General features: G+C 42.7%; 1 protein-coding gene across 2 annotated transcripts in view; it reads right to left on the bottom strand.

Annotated features, from left to right (window-relative positions):
* The window catches only part of LOC310796046 (CD9 antigen-like), a 40,730-nt gene that overhangs the window by 3,375 nt on the left and 25,211 nt on the right, over nucleotides 1–12,144 (bottom strand). For both annotated transcript variants that reach the window (XM_083658202.1, XM_083658203.1), the window contains exons 2-6: nucleotides 10,809–10,911; nucleotides 7,744–7,841; nucleotides 6,768–6,842; nucleotides 5,041–5,142; nucleotides 3,346–3,435 (exon numbers count right to left, since the gene is read on the bottom strand). In XM_083658202.1, the coding sequence (XP_083514328.1) occupies nucleotides 3,346–3,435; nucleotides 5,041–5,142; nucleotides 6,768–6,842; nucleotides 7,744–7,841; nucleotides 10,809–10,911 (468 nt within the window). The remainder of the gene's footprint in view (nucleotides 1–3,345; nucleotides 3,436–5,040; nucleotides 5,143–6,767; nucleotides 6,843–7,743; nucleotides 7,842–10,808; nucleotides 10,912–12,144) is intronic.

The following is a 12,144-nucleotide window of genomic DNA, read 5'->3' as shown; positions in this document are numbered from 1 at the left end:
ATTTTCGGTTATATGGCGCCCTATCATTCTTATTTTCACTAGGCCACTATCATTCTTATTTTACATTTTTTAGTAGACTACAAAGGAGAAATTGTATTATTTTATTTCTCTCTCTCTCATGCTGTAAGGCGATCGGCGACTCACTGTCAAATGAAGAGTAGAAGCCGATAGATGCTGCTAATCTTCTCGTGATAGTGTGGTTTGTTTACAGTAGCTACTGTCTGTTAATACAGAATTTAAGAGGATTCATGTGGTAAGCAGAGGCGTAACTACCATATATGCACGTAATGCAGTTGCAACAGATTAGGCCCTGCACACATGGCCCCTCCTCTTTATCTCACAACTATCATAGAACTCTCCAGATTTATGATACTGACCACGGTATAGTATACACACAGCCACTAACTAAGCTATAGCAGTAAGCGGAAGTAAGTATAGCTATTTTAGTACTCGATGAGCCGATAGAGACAGTCGGCATGTGTGGGAACGCCCACAAAATGTTATACGGCTGGTGCGCGAGTGGGGTAAAACCGCCCATATATCTCAATTGCCTGACTCACCAAAGGACGGTGCTGCGGCTCTAAACTACAGGTTTGGGGGTTCTAGAGCAGAACACAAGACATCTGCTCAGATGTGCGTTTACTGCGGTGGTTAAATCCCCGATCGTGTCTGCCTGGGCTGAGCTATCAGCTAAATTCTAACTTTGCTGAATGGATAGAACGGGGGTTTTTACCCTACCCTGACCCCGCCCCCAGCCAGGCTGAGCCAGCTAACCCAGCGTCTATGACGAGACATCGCCTCGACCTATGGCATTGGCTCATGTAGATGCATTGAATGCATCTACTCCATGGTGTCACATAGATCATTCATTCACAAAATAAATAATATAATAACATAAAACTGTTTTGCATCGTATTTGACACTAGTGTCAAGGCGCCATTGTGGATTTTCCAAGTTGACGGGAAAGATGGTAAATTAGGAGTCCACAAACATATTACTTGCACTCAAAAATAATGTTATAACACTATAGAGGAATGATGATCTGAAATTGAATACCAGTTTATTGCATTGTTCACACAACAAACGAGCTGGTCCAGTGGTACAGTGCTAGCCTATCGTTGATATAATTCGCTATCATTTGTTCTCTCTTCTGATTGGTTGGCTTCTGGGGTTATCTTCTGAGATTTTGTGCCAGCAGCAGTTCTCAGGCTGTGCTGTGGTGTGAGAAGTGACCTTGACTGTTTCAACCTGACTGCTTCCTGCGCTCTCCCATCTCTCTGCTTACTAACAAGACGATCATTTGAAGGAGGCAACATTGTCTGGACTTTTCTAAACACTGATCCCAGCTGTGCTCAGACTTGCCCTTAGTACATTGACCCTTAATACCCCGATCATGTCTGTCTTAGTGGGGGAAAAAACTATTCTATAAGAGGATATGTGTAATATGTACAGAAAATCTTCTTCACCGAACATGTTTTGGTCTGTTATGCTGCTCTGAGTGACACCAGATTTGGTCAAGTATAGGACGAATCAGCGTGACATCACGACAACAAAAAAGCACTTCCGCGGGGCCACTGCAGCAGTTAACTAGTATGAGTTGTGCCAAACAAATGTTAGTATCTCAAAAACTATACATCACGTCGCTTATATTTTGACTTTGTGAGCGAGAGCAGAAGCAGTAACATGTCTTGTATGGTATGATGTACTGTATATATACCGTATATCACTGTTGTCCAGGGACGGCAGCGATGTCTAGTGTGTGTTGATGCAGCTGTATTTCTTTCTTCTTTGTTTCTGTCTATTGTTTCTTGTGTTGTGGTCAAGACAGTGCCACTGCTTGTTGTTGTTGGCATGTGCGTGGTTTTTGTGTTGAGTATTGTTGTTATGAAAAAAAAAAAAAAAACTAAAAAAAAACTAAACAAAAACAATCCGGCTCAGCTAAATAACTAGCCAATCACAGCACACGTCATTCAGGTTCTACTCTCTGCTATGATGCCATGGTTAACATTCCATTGATGTTGTTGCTTAAAACTGCCTACTGCAGCTTTACATCTTATGACCTACATTTATGTCTTAAGTCACAATGAACTGAAAAATAAATTTTTCACCTTGTTGGCTAATTCTCAATATCAAAACATATTCAACAATAAAAGCCGAAAATCTTTGGCTGCTCGGAGTCCTCTCTGAACTTCCCTACAGCTGTGCAGCAATCTCTGACGCTGGGAACAACTGTTGCTAAAAGACTGATTTTAAAGGAATGGAAGTCCTCCTCTTCGCCTTCTTTTCAGGTGTGGCTGACGAAGGCTATTGCTGAAACGCGTACATTGTGGTTGCAACAGGAATAAAAACTAGGGATGCACGATATATCGGCAATCATATTGGTATCGGCCGATGTTAGTCATTTTTTAACATATCGGTCATATCGGTATCGGTCAGATGTTGCAATGTTAATATCGGTTATCATTATCAGCCAAATTCTTCACATTGATATGAAATAATGCAGTAAATCTATGATTTATGGGCTTTTCCAAAGGCTTTGCAAATAAAGAAATGCATAACTTTTTCAAATTCAGTGTTAACATGTGTTTTTCAGTATGTACAAAATGTGATGATCATAAAAATGTGGTTTTATACAGATCATATCGACATCGGTAAATATCGGTTATCGGCCATAACAGCAATGTTAATATCGGTTATCGGCATCGGCCAAAATTTTCATATCGGTGCATCCCTAATAAAAACCCTCAAAAGGACATCTTTGAGTGCTGGCTCCTTCTCTACTGCTTACTAGGTGTGGCTGATGGACATGATCTCTGTTATACAGATGGAGAGGCTGAGGTTCCTGAGAGCCAACTCGCTCAGAAGGTTCTCAAATATCTGGGACCCCTTTCTTGGCTTACTTTGACGAAGTCAAGAATGACTAGTGACTGAGGTTACGGGTGATAGACTGCTTACCTGGATGGTTTTCCATGGACCCCTTTCATAGGACTCAATGCATATTGTATAAGCACATGGGCACATATAGGGCTGGTAGCATGTGTTGTTTTGTTTGTTTTTTTGTTTAGTTTTTTTCCTGTGTCTGAACTTGTTTGTCTTGTTTGTTTATTGTTCTGCAAAAATTTGAAAATAAAAAATATATAAAAAAAATAAAAACAATAAAAGCCGAAAAAGTTTTCTTCTTCTATTTTTACATCAAAATCCCATTACCTTTAATCACTGGATTTTTGAAGAAAACCCTCTTTGCTCCTCCCATCATATAAAACCCGTTTCCTTTATTGCTTTACTGGTTTTGTCCTGGTGGCTATAAAAAAAAGAAAGAAAAGAAAATGCTGCGTGTTGTGTTACCGTGGTGATGAGTATCTCTAGTCCCTCCTTCTTGGGGCAGATATCTTTGGCCGCGTCGATCACTGTGCCTGTGGGACCACAGCAGTCCAACTGTGGAGAGGACACAAGGACAATGTGATGAGTTCCACTAGGCAACAAGAAGATCTGTATGAAGTGTGCAAAGCTGCCTCGTGTGTTTTGCTGCATAGAGGGAACAAGGAAACCTAAACGTTGAATAAAATCAGGTCTGGAAGTTCAAATACTGATGGACACTGAAAAACCTGTGGAACTACAAAGTCCACCTGATTAAGAATAATTATAACCTTTATTCATAGAGTACCCTTCTTTCAGCAAAACATACTTAATATTGATATGTGACATGGGTATTTCAATTTCCAGTCATTGCATTTTTTCAATTTAATTTATGCCCACGCAATAGGGATGCACATTTTTTATCAATTTCCTTAATCGATTAATTGGTCATGTTAACGATGAATTAATTGATGAATCATTATATTAAAAACAGCTTTTGACATCCAAAATACAAAATACAAAATGCAGGGTTTTACAGCTGTCTTTAGGTTGGCCCAACAAGTTGATCAACCAACTAAACGTCCTGTATTAGCTGTCATTGTGCTTGTGGACGTGAGATATTTCAACATTGTATTACAATGTTTACAATGATGACTGTTGTCTTTTTGGGTGTAATTCTCCCACCATGGACTTTCTGTCTACTAGCTTGGCTTTCTTCTTCCTCTGTATGAGTAGTGAAAGTAAATTTTGCCCTTGTGGTGTTAAATCATTTCAGCAAAGAAAATAAAAATGAGAAAATAGCACATAGCACATAGCCTACATTGTCGATTAACCAGTTAACATAAAGTTTTGATTGATCAAAAAAAAAAAAAAAAACTTTCTTTTTCTTAGTCTAAAAGTTGTTTTGAAAAAAAAGTGTTTACCTGAAAACATCTAAACCACAGGGACGTGTATTGATTATCATCTCTCTGCTGTGTTGCGTGTGTGTGTTTTTTTTATCAGTGAAGGGGGTTGTTATCTTCACACCTTGAGAAGCATGTTGGTACTTTACCCCGGTGTGTGGGTGGGTTCTTTAATAGACTTGGTGGTTTCATGGTGCTTTAAAATGTGCAGGTTGGAGAGAGAGATGTGTTTAAATTTGTACACACACACACACACACACACACACACACACACACACACACACACACACACACACACACACACACACACACACACACACACACACACACACACACACACACACACACACACACACACACAAGGCAGGGGCAAGGGCAAAGATGACCCCAAGAATCAGAATGCCCCTAAAAACCGTGATCAAGGGGCAAAAAATGCCCCCAAGATTTGGATCACATCATCATGGAAGACATCATCAAATCAATGATGATCAAATGATCGATCAAATTCTTGACGATCGATTAATCAATTTTCGATTAATCATTAAGATTCCTACTGCGCAATTTTATTTATTCAGCTGTATTCCTTGTTTAGTAGTCATTGTTTGTTGTGTTTGTGGAGTCGACTTGAAAGCACGATACTTTGTATTCCAAAGTGCTTTATGGGATAAATAAAAATCCAAGCATAGAAACCGCCATTACAATTTACAGTCTGAATTAACAGAAGTGTGTGTGTGTGTGTGTGTGTGTGTGTGTGTGTGTGTGTGTGTGTGTGTGCGTTCACCCCAAAGTGGATGAGGCGGAGAGTCTCCTTCAATGCCTCCTGTTTGGTGGCTTTGTAGTTGTCGTAGGTCTGCTTGTAAAACTCTGTAATGTCCTCCACCACCTAGACAGACCGTAAAGAAAAAAGAAAGAAAGCAGAATGTTGATTAGAATTGCTGAGATTGCTGACAGTCAACAAGACGAGGGAACCTAATATATAGATGGACGGTGTGTGTGATGTGTATGTAACCGAGTTAATGTGAGTCTTCGTGAGTCCTGAGTGGTAGCTAGCGAGGGAGTTGGTTAAACTCACTTTGCAGTATAAAGGCCCGTTAACCAGCTCTGTTTCACCGCAGCTCTCTTGGGGTTGTGGTTAGTGTGTGCGATTTGCAACTGGGAGATCAGGGGATTGAATCCCACCTACAGGCAAACCCTGCCAGTGCTGTCAACATGTATGGAGGTAGAAAGAAGAGGAAGTCCGCACACTGTTGACGCTCCAGCGACCACAATTTTATTTAAGGCTCACACAACGTTTCAACCCCTTCGGGTCTTCATCAGACCTGATTTCAATGGGGTTGAAACGTTGTGTGAGCCTTAAATAAAATTGTGGTCGCTGGAGCGTCAACAGTGTGCGGACTTCCTCTTCTTTCTATGGTGTGTATTTTTGAGTCCAGCACCTGCAAATTTTTACGGAGATGTGCGTGCTTCCCTTTTTGTTCTAACATGTATGGAGGTGCCACAGCCCCATGTGTCACCTCACACTGTGTATGGAGGTGCCACAGCCAACCAATGGTGCCATGTCATTATTAATGAGTCACTCACTCACTAATGGCCCATTTCCACCGCAGGTAGTAACGCGGTCCCGCTCCGCTCGACAAATGGTCTCATTCCACCGATAAAAACCGTCCCAGCGCGGGTTGATTTGGGGTTGAGTCGTGCTACTTTTCGTCCCTGCTTCGTTGGGGTTCTAGGGCTGTGAACCCGGTACCATACGGTGACGTGAAAACATTATAGACGACTGATTGGTCAGGCAGAATCGTGTTTACTCTGTCTATCTACTGACTGTCAATGCAATGCTGCATACCAGTTTAGTGGGCTTACCTTCTCTTCTGTTATGTTATTTCCATCAGTCTTTTGTGTTGCTGCCTTCGCCTCTGGTGAAATAAAATTGTGGCGGTGGTTTCAATTGTTTTGAGAGAGAAAAAGTGCTGCTGCTCAGGAAGCCCTTGTAGTTGAGTGCAGCGCTCCGCTAGGCCGCAGGCGGGTCTTTGGTGAAGCCGCGGTCTTGCCTGGTGAGAGGCCGCCGGGGTAGAGGCTTCACACTCTGTAGCGCCTCTCCCGTCCGCGCGCAGCGCATGCATGTGAGTTTGACTAACAACAAAGTGATATCCATTCTCCTGGCCGATTATCACATTTGCCCATGTACACTGTAGGTCATTTAGAGGCACCAGTATTTCATAAACAGTTTAAAAGTTCTGGGGATGGATTTAATTGTAACGTTATGTTATAGCCTACTTCGGCTATAGGCGGAGGACAGATATGCGGCGCTATGACGACCAGCTGTGGGCGGGGGCAGATGATCGGCGGTCGAAGCAGAACATCCATCGGGCCGAAACGAGTAGAGCCGACTGGTGACTAGCTGTGCAGGGCAGTAGAATGTGGTGGAAATGAGCCATAAGCGTCATATGGGTTTCTAGAGCTGGGCCGTGCTGCCCAGCTAAAAAAGCAGCCGTGTGTGTGTGTTCTTACCCTGTCCTTGTTGGAGAGGCCCCAGATGCCAGCAGCCACTTCTACAGCGAAGATGAGGAGCAGGAAGAGGAAGAACTAAGCCAGAAAAATGAAAATGTTAAGAACATCAACCCTGCTCAGCCAAGTCACACTCATAATCAACATCATTTCACATTTCTTCTATCTGTTGTCCACATGCAGTGTGTTCTTCATCAAAACGTTATCTACATGTGTAACAAGAATCCATTTGAGAAAGTTAATAGTGTAAGTTTTTGTTTACAGTACAATACACATCTCCACACATAGACACTACTAGGACAAGCATGTGAATGACGCTGCGCATTTCCATTTTTGACTTCATATTCAAACCTTTGTAAATGTTTGAATGACCCCGTGCTTTGTTTGTTTGAACGTGTGCATACCTTTTTCTGTGTGTCGTACTTTGAGAGCCAAATTCCTTCAATGTGTACATACTTGGCCAATAAAGCTGATTCTGATTCATATTAGTCTCTCTCATATTGCATTACAGTATATTAGTTTTCAGCTATTTCATACTGCACACATTTCTTTTTTGTGTGCATTTTCATATCGTACATACATTCATTTTTCTTTGTTCTACTGTTATTTTGCACACCCTCATTAATTGGTAATTTTCACGATTTTCATTTATACATTTGTTGACACAAAGAAACTGTCGAAACTTGTATATTCTCAATTATAGCAGAGAGTTTCATATCATCTCTTTTCTTATTCGGAACATGTTCCAAAAAGTTGAACCCATGAATGCATATTACAGCCATCTATTTTGAAAAACAAAAATAAATGTAATCTTTCTTTAACCCGTCTCCGTTACCTTCATGGCTAGTACAAGCAGGTTTAATAGATGAAATCGTATTGACTCAATTGATTGATTAAATAAGCGTTGATAGTTTTTATTGTATTTCATATTAAGAACAACTAATCATCATCATATCCTCATCCAGACAGAACCACTCACCAATCCCAGCATGCATGGCGACTCCTTGATGGCTCCGCAGCATCCCAGGAAGCCCACGACCATCATCAGAGCCCCTGCTGCAATCAGGATGTACACACCTGCACACACACGCATATAGAGATGTATCATAACAATACACACACACAGATAATAAACACACAGGTCATCCTTCCTAGTGCTTCTCTATGCTATTTGCATGAGATACACACACAGACACATGTTTCATTGCTGGTTATTTTGGCACATTGTACAACAGCAACAACAGTTTTTCTTGAAGCCAAACATCACAGTGAAAACTAGGGATGCACAATGATAGCGCCACGTCACCGGCTGATAAAGGCTCTCAAATGAAATATCGGCATCGGCTCTCTGGAATTAGGCGGGGGGAAATGTGCACATATATCAGCAATCGACCAAAAGAGTTGGAAAATATCGGCATATCGGATATTGGCCACACACAAAAAGGAGGGAGGAGGGAGTCTTTCTGTTGGTGACAGTTCTTCAGCGTTAGGGAGGAGAACAAAAGCCCAGAAACAAAGGCATCCCTGTCCGTGAGCCAAGAATGAAAGCTGTGTGTGTGTGTGTGTGTGTGTGTGTGTGTGTGTGTGTGTGTGTGTGTGTCGCTCTGGCAGGCTAGAGAAATGGCCATCGCTATGGACAAACTTCAGCCTCATCTGCCTTCTGCACAGTGTGACCATTCTCTCTCCCCTCTCTCCATTTCTCCATCTCTCTCTCCCCTCTCTCTCTGTTCCTCGCTCTCTTCCTCTCTCTCTCTCACATTACTGCTCTCTTCCCCTTCTCTCTCCGTTCCTCACTCTCTTCCCCTCTCTCTCTCTCTCTCATTACCGCTCTCTCCCGCTCTCTCCCTCCCCCTCTCTCTATCCCTCTCTCATTATTGCCCTCTCTCCACCCCTCTCTCTCTATCCCTCCCTGTCATATAACTGGTTTCGCTGGATTCGACTCCCAGAACGACACAAACAGACGTCAGTGCCTTTAGTCTTCTTGACATTGGTAAAAAGCCAGTAAACAAGGGATTAATTGGATTTGGTTCAATTTAATTGTTGGTCTTTCATTGCCACCATGTGGCACGTGGGAAGTCAAGGTTTCACTGTGTCTGTCTGAAGGTGAAACCTACAGTAAACTTACTTCTTCCAAATGATTTCCAAATGATCTACCCAAAACCATGTTGTTCCTGTCTTGCCAGTGAAACAGCACACGCACACAAACACCAATGTCCAGAGAGCAGCAGTCCCCAACCTTTTCCGAGGCAAGGCCCACATCTGACCATCAACAGTACAGAGGCCAAATCATGCATTCTCAGTCAGAACACTTTTTATTTGAACGATAACAGGAGCGGTCCATCAGCACCACACAGAAACCAGAAACTAAAAGTGAGAGAGGCTGTCTGCAATAAGACTAATGAACAAACAATTGATTACAAATAAATCATGGTATCATTCAATAATGGAGAAATGCATTCTCACACATAAAGATATTTAAAACAAATCACAAAGACCATAATGTTTTGCAAAAATGATTTGGTGGCCCACTTGCAATACCTTGGCGGCCCACAGGGAAATGACACACACACACACACACACACACACACACACACACACACACACACACACACACAACAGAGAGATGTGCAGTGTGTTGATGAAACCCCTCCAGGGCCTTCAGACTAGATGGAACTTTAATGATCTGTGTGGAAAGAGGTTGAGTGGGCGGAGCATCTCGCTTCTTGAATTTGAAGCATTGCCTGTATAATAAATATAAGAAATAAATAATGTAGCCAGCGTGACGTCACCCAGTGGTTTGTGGACTCGCCCGTTTTGAAGCCTTGCTATTGGCATCTTGGTGATTTGGAGCCAGAAGCAGCTAGCATGTAGCCTAGTAAACCATCCGGATCACATGAACTCACATTCTGTTTCGTTCTGCAGTTCTGTCTGGACTCCAAGCTGTGCACAGTCATTTCAGTGCACTTGACTCGACAGACAACTCTTTCAGCCAATCAGCGTTGCCAAATCCAGTCCTTCAACCAATCAGCATCTGATCCATTCAAATCCAAATCTACTCAGAAGAACAGCAAAAACGTCATTTCCGCCGGGAAACTCCGCTGGTGCATATACTCCTGTTTTTGTTTAATTGTTGTTATTGGGTCTATTTCAGCAATAACAGCACTTACGGCTGTTTAAACTCTACGAACGTGACTGCTCGTTGCTTCGCGAGCTGCAGAAACATGGGAGCAGCCATTATTGTTTTGCCAGCGGCATCCCTGATTGGCTGGTTATGATGTCAACTACGAGGCAGGTCCCTCATTGGCCCGTGGACTTTGTCATGTCTGAAAACGCCCGCCCTGGGCTGGAGGCCAGATGGAACAGCAGAACGAAACAGAATATGAGTTCACGTGATGGTTTACTGAGCTAGCTAGCGCCAGACAGGGCTTTCCCAAAGAGCCGCAGTGCCACCTGCTATTGTTCTGTGATTGGTGAGCTGGACGATCACTGGAGCTGTCAATCACGCCTCAAAACATAGTCTGCTTTATCATCCGTTTGACTCTAAATGGGGCCGTAATTTATAAAATAAACATCATGCTGTCGTGAAGAAGACTCGAAACTAATAATTAAGACCATAAAAGTGAGAAGTCAAGTCATTTTCCCATTGACTTCTATACAATCTGACTTATTTTTGCAGCCATAGATAGACTGTATAAACAGGTGAGTTATATCAAATTCACTCCAAATGCAATTGTCATGAATGGTGACATTAGACCAAACCCGTTTTTTTGTACCAGGTTGTAAACAGGTTTACTCCTGCTGTAAAGGTGGGCCAGCCTCAAGTGAACTGCAGTTTTTGGTACTTCTGCGTTGGCTTCATTTTTCAGAACCGGAGGTTGGGGCTTGGTAATAGAGAATTTTTTGGTATATTTTTTGGAATATTTGGTGGGAAGGAATTCAATGTAAATAGAGTGAATCTGTGGCATTTCCGTTGGCCTAGATGCTGATGTGTTGTACCCTGGGTGTGTGGATGTCAAGGCAGCACTCTGAAGTCAAAAGCCTTACCGGTGAAGAAGACTGAAGGTGAGTCCTCTCCATTAAACAATCCTGCCGTCCTGGTGTCAAAGCGCAGCCAAAGTCCCACAGCAAGCACCCCGGTACCTGCCAGCTACACACAGACAGACACAGAGTCAATGAAAGATACAATACCACATGACATGTATGCCCTTTGTTGCTGTGACTATGAATGCTATGAATTGTCTGTGCCCATGGAATTAGTTCAGATTAGGGATGTCACAATATATCGTCCCACAATATATCGCAATATCAAAACATGACAATATGTATCGTTGAGATGAAATCTCATATCGCGAGAAGAAGAAGCTGAACATGGTGGCACTGATCTGCATCTGATTGCATGCTCGCTCTCCTTTTCATTGCTTTGTTTGAACAGACGAGGGATGTTACAGACACGGAGGATGAAAATGGTGAAATTACTCAAATTAGAGTGGAGGATGCCCCCTCAATTTACAAATCGATCGCAAAAATGTTAAAATATCGTATCGTTATCGTGTATGGTATCGTATCGTGAACTGAGTGTGTCGTGACACCCCTAGTTCAGATACATCCTGGTATGTCAAGGACATCTCTAAGACAGCTGCCATAGAAGAACAGGGTTCAAACGTGTCAGGGTTCAAGCAGATATGAGAGGTTGGGGCTGGTGAGATGCAGATGAAAACTGACCATACCCACAAAGCAATATGCAGAAGGCAGGGCAACACATGGGATGGTGCTAAGAGTGGACAGCTCTTCACAGCTGAGGAATGAGCTTAGCAAACACTTAAAAATGCTGCCTAACACGCCACACACCCACACACCCTGTGGAACCTGACCAACCCGCAAGAAGAAGAAGAAGAAGAAGAAGGTAAAGTCAATCACATAATCTCACACTGTGGGATATCACCAAGGTGATGTTCAGTACATTGCAAGTGTACAAATGTACTTGTATTGTTCTCAACAGTGCCCAGAGATGAAGCATTAACTTCTTGTGTATTGGCAGATAGTAGTAAGCTAGTGAACTAGTCCTGCCAGTGGAGAAGTGGGCGGGGCCTCTCTCCTCTTTCACCATAGGATTTCTCTCTGGATGATCGTTGGAACATCGGAGCAAAATGGCGGCTCTAGAAAGAAGCCTTCGCTCTTTTAATTCTGAGGGACCGTCTGACACCAAAACCTGACTTTGACCGTTTGGGCCCGTAACACACCGGAAGAAAAACACACACAAAACAGGCCCAGAAATATCTGGGTTTTAACAATGCTAAAGTGGTTTTAGGGTGGATTTGCCCTTTAAATCTTTCAGGTGATGCAACTGATGAAAGACATTCAGTGAGTCACTGTCACAGAC

Source organism: Poromitra crassiceps, assembly GCF_964638095.1.
Source record: "Poromitra crassiceps genome assembly, chromosome: 2".
Lineage (NCBI taxonomy): Eukaryota > Metazoa > Chordata > Actinopteri > Beryciformes > Melamphaidae > Poromitra > Poromitra crassiceps.
The sequence above is the reverse complement of the archived record's forward strand: the minus strand, read 5'-3'. Positions and strand labels throughout refer to the sequence as shown.